Source organism: Camelina sativa, chromosome 9 (genome assembly GCF_000633955.1).
Source record: "Camelina sativa cultivar DH55 chromosome 9, Cs, whole genome shotgun sequence".
Taxonomy (NCBI): domain Eukaryota; kingdom Viridiplantae; phylum Streptophyta; class Magnoliopsida; order Brassicales; family Brassicaceae; genus Camelina; species Camelina sativa.
In genome coordinates, this window is record NC_025693.1 from 35,152,760 (window position 1) to 35,157,615 (window position 4,856).

At 33.7% G+C, this 4,856-nt stretch overlaps 1 protein-coding gene across 1 annotated transcript; it reads left to right on the forward strand.

Moving 5' to 3' along the window:
- Positions 2,753-4,354, forward strand: LOC104714196 (probable BOI-related E3 ubiquitin-protein ligase 2). Its single transcript, XM_010431480.2, has 3 exons — positions 2,753-3,071; positions 3,156-3,621; positions 3,722-4,354. The coding sequence occupies exons 1-3, from the start codon at positions 3,016-3,018 to the stop codon at positions 4,268-4,270; spliced, it is 1,071 nt and encodes a 356-aa protein (XP_010429782.1). The 5' UTR covers positions 2,753-3,015; the 3' UTR covers positions 4,271-4,354.

A 4,856-nucleotide genomic window follows, 5' to 3' on the forward strand; every position in this document is an offset into this window, starting at 1 on the left:
AAATTAAGTTATAGTGGTTCCTTTAAGGAAAGATGAAGGTTCTAGGTAAGGCACCCTTTAAGATTCTTGCAATGGTTATGGTTATTTCTTTTGAAATGTTGATGATATCACAAGAATAACACCAACACCAACTTTAAGTTGAATCAAATAAGAAGAAAAGAAAAGAAAGGAAAGTGAGAATCAAAGTTATAATTAAAAGAGAAAAGAAAAGGATACCATACACCAAAGTCAAGGTGCAATGTCACTTGCTCTTCAATCAAAGAGGAAACTACAATTTAAGATTTCATTATTTTCTTGTCAAGATAAAGACTTCATATTTTAAATTAGTACATTTGATCAATTGCACCAGACAGCCATAGGCCATATAAGTTAATATATCGGCAATGTTGGTCGTCGTTATATAATGTATAACAGNTTGTAAGATCTAGGTGTGTGAGATGATGTTGGAACAAAAGCATAATTAAAGTCACAATTATCAAAACTTTGATACACGAACAATCATGTATACGAACCGAAAGATATATGAGAGTATATATTTCAAAAAGCATGAATTCTTTCTTTACAACAAAATTAAGTTATAGTGGTTCCTTTAAGGAAAGATGAAGGTTCTAGGTAAGGCACCCTTTAAGATTCTTGCAATGGTTATGGTTATTTCTTTTGAAATGTTGATGATATCACAAGAATAACACCAACACCAACTTTAAGTTGAATCAAATAAGAAGAAAAGAAAAGAAAGGAAAGTGAGAATCAAAGTTATAATTAAAAGAGAAAAGAAAAGGATACCATACACCAAAGTCAAGGTGCAATGTCACTTGCTCTTCAATCAAAGAGGAAACTACAATTTAAGATTTCATTATTTTCTTGTCAAGATAAAGACTTCATATTTTAAATTAGTACATTTGATCAATTGCACCAGACAGCCATAGGCCATATAAGTTAATATATCGGCAATGTTGGTCGTCGTTATATAATGTATAACAGATTTGAATGAGCTAGGAGTACAATTAATATTGAAGAATGAAGCAAACACGTATCTAAGTTGTGTGCACCATGGCAACTCTTTTACTTTACAAAATATACTTTTTATATATATAATTGGCCTTTATAACACAAATTAAGATGGTGGAAACTTGAAAGCTTTAAAAAGACAAAGGCATATTTATGTTTCACTTTTTTTTTTGTGTAGGAAAGATTCAAAGAAAAATATAACAAAGCAGCGAAAATATGTAAAGAAGAAGAAGAAAAAATAGAGTAAAAGGGACATAAATTAAAGTAGGAATTAATTCTTGTGTGTTACTTTTCTATCTGATATCATCTTCACAAGAACCTGTCTCCATCTCTCTTTCTTCACCTCTAGGTTCTCTTTATTTTATGGTTACTTCAGATTTTTTTTTAAACTTCAATTGGAGGATAATTGAACCAAATCCAATTGATTCAATTTTGACAAACTTTATCTTTCTTTTTTTAAAAAACTTCAATTGGAGGATAATTGAACTAATCCAATTGATTGAATTTTAACAAACTTTATCTTTTTTTTTTAATTACACTACTGTTATTTGTTATTGTATTGAAATTTAATACTACAATACTGTATCAGATTATTATTAACTTTCAAATAAATCACATTTTTTAAACAACTTAAATACATTAAATATTCAATAAACTTATCATTAAATGACAAACTATCAGTATTAATTAATTATTTACTGAAAATAAGTGGTTTCTATTAGATTTTTTTTTTTTAATTTGATGATACATTTAAAAGAAGAAGAAAAAAAAAGGGTCAAAGAAAGGGTCAAACAGAAATAGCCAGGATGTTACACCACGTGGCATCACATGGCGCCAAACTCGTACGAAATAAAAAAAATATTACAACAGAAAAAAATGGAAAAAAAGTAAAGATTTCTTTTTTTACCCATTTTTAACGGACCGTACAAAAGACAATATATTGTGGGTCCCAAAGTTACAAAAAATGTTCGCCACGCTGGAATGATGATGACATGGCAATACGCATGACTTCTTACACGTGTCGTATTTTGATTGCGTGTCTCTTCGAAACAAAATTAACTCCCATCTATTAACGGTAGTAAATGTCCTAAAATACCCCTATAATGGCCCTAAATTCACGGTCCAAACCGATCTAACTTCTATTTAATTGGTACGGTGATGAAGTTATATTAAAAAAAAAAAAGAAGGAGAAAAAAAACCGAATCCGAGCGTTACTCCTAATAATAATACTAGTATGACCAAAACAAAAAAAATACTTAAAGAAACAATTCAATAACTTTTCCGCCAATTTCGATATACAAGTTACCACTTCATCAAGATTATGATAACTGAAAAAAGTATATAATAAGAAGATGTGTTGTTTCAAAAATTTCCACAATAACCGATACACAAATTAAACAAGATTTGAATTCAATCACCTAATATTCAAAGCATTAGGTAACTAATAATAAGAAAAATCCAGTTACAGAAAGCGTGTTAAGCAAAAATGAGAAGATTTTTAAACCAAAAAGGATAAACATAGCAAAAGTCAACATATATCAACACACCCTAAGAAAAATGGTAAGTTTAACTATATAAATCCCAGTATGTAATATTTAGATTTACCTTTGAACAAAACAAAATATTTAGAAATTGAATGCTTGTTTTTTCCCCAAAATCATGGTCCTTTTTTATTTTAATTTTGGGGTGGAAAGAGATATATTTCTTTTAACCTCTCTCTGCCATAAATCTCTCTCTTCACGTTCGTCGCATCGATGTGTATAAATAGGAAACAACCATTTGGTTGAGGTTCGTTTCGATTTGGTCTTCTTTCCTCTCACCAAATTAAAAAACAAAAAAGAAAAAAAAAGCAAAGCTCTCTCTCTCTCTCTTGTTCACGCACATCAAAAAAGCCACCAAAAAAAAACAAAAAACCGAAACGCATGCATTTCTAATTTTCCATCTTCCTCTTTAACTTCCTCTTCTCCTCTCCATCATCATCATCTCTAAACATCTCTCCATTCTTCAATGGCCGTTGATGCTCACAATCTCTTCCTCTCTCCTCCTCAACTCTTCTCCAACAGGTCTGTTTGTAATCTAACGCTCTCATGTTTTTTCTTTTCTTTGGAGTTTCTCAACTGAATCTTGTTTTATTTTGTATTTTGCAGAGAGTTCATGATGAACAATAACACCACTATGGAACCAACCAGTGGCGGTTTCTGCAATAATAATCAAACCATTTACGGCGTCGTTTCACCTTTCCCCGTTACCGACGATACAACAACGCCTCCTCATCTTCATATGTACGGCTGCGGCGGCGGCGCTGATACTACTATTCCGACCACCGCAGATTACTACGCCGTCGATGGTACTACTACTTCTACTACTAATCTCGACTGTGATTTCTTCCCTCTACCGTCGAGAAAACGCTCCAGAGATACTTCTTCTACCAGATCGAATTATTATCATCATCATCATCATCTTCTTCTTCTTCAGAACCAGAGATCATCAACATCATCATGCGTTAACACTGCAACCAGTACAACTCCGTTTTCGTTTCTTGGCCAAGACATTGATATATCTTCTCACATGAATCAGCAACAACACGAGATCGATAGATTCGTCTCCCTTCATGTAAGTTTCTTCCAAAGATTCAATGGAGTCTTTGCTGCTGCTGCAATGTGTGCAATCGATCATTAGGTTTTGAATTCTTTTTGTTTGAAAATGTGATCAGATGGAGAGAGTGAAGTATGAGATAGAAGAGAAGAGGAAGAGACAGGCGAGGATGATCATGGAGGCAATAGAGCAAGGACTCGCCAAAAGGCTTCGAGTCAAAGAAGAAGAAAGAGAGAGGATCGTCAAGGTTAACCACGCTCTTGAGGAGCGCGTGAAGTCACTTTCCATCGAGAACCAAATCTGGAGAGACCTTGCTCAGACCAACGAAGCCACCGCAAACCACCTCCGTACCAACCTCGACCAGGTTCTCGCGCAGGTTAATGACCTACGCTGCGCAGGAGGATCGGATGCTGATAATAATAATAATAATAACGAAGAGGACGATGCGGAGTCGTGCTGCGGGAGCACTACTAAGGCGGCGAAGACGGAGGAAGAGGGGAGGAGGAAGTTGTTGTGTAGGAACTGTGGGGAGGAGGAATCGTGTGTGTTGCTGTTACCGTGCAGACACTTGTGCTTGTGTGGAGTATGCGGGTCCAGTGTCCACACGTGTCCCATCTGTACATCTCCTAAAAACGCTAGCGTTCATGTTAACATGTCATCTTCTTGACCTGACCCCCCTTCTTTTTTTTTTGTTAAATGGAAATTAGTTTTATTTCATTTTTTCTATTTTGAAAAACAAATTGTAAGGATATATTAGTTGTTATTATTTTTATTGAAGCTAAGAAATCAAAATCATGAAAATGAAACCCCTTATTATTATTTTTTTTAAAAGAAGAAGGAATTATAATTGAAGTTTTAGAGAATTTTCTTTGTCCCAACAAAATTGATGTTTTGAATATTTTTAATAAATTTTTGTTTTAATGATTACTGATGCTGTAGAGTGTATGGAGTGTAAAAATGGGAAAGTGGGAAAGTGAAAAAGTATTAGAAAAATAAATCATATATTCTCTCTGTCTTAATATGTGTGTAAAATCCTAAACTTCAATCTTATCTTTGTGAGAGAGAGAGTATTAATAATATTTTGATTTGGTTACACATGTATCTCGAAAAACAATAATCCCAAAACTGCAGGAAAGAAATATTATTATTTTTAAAAAAGTAAAAAAGAAATGGGGGTGGGGGACACAAGAACAGTAGGAGTGGTAGGGTGTGGAAGACACGCGCCGGCAAAGACGCGTAGAGAAGAGTGAGGA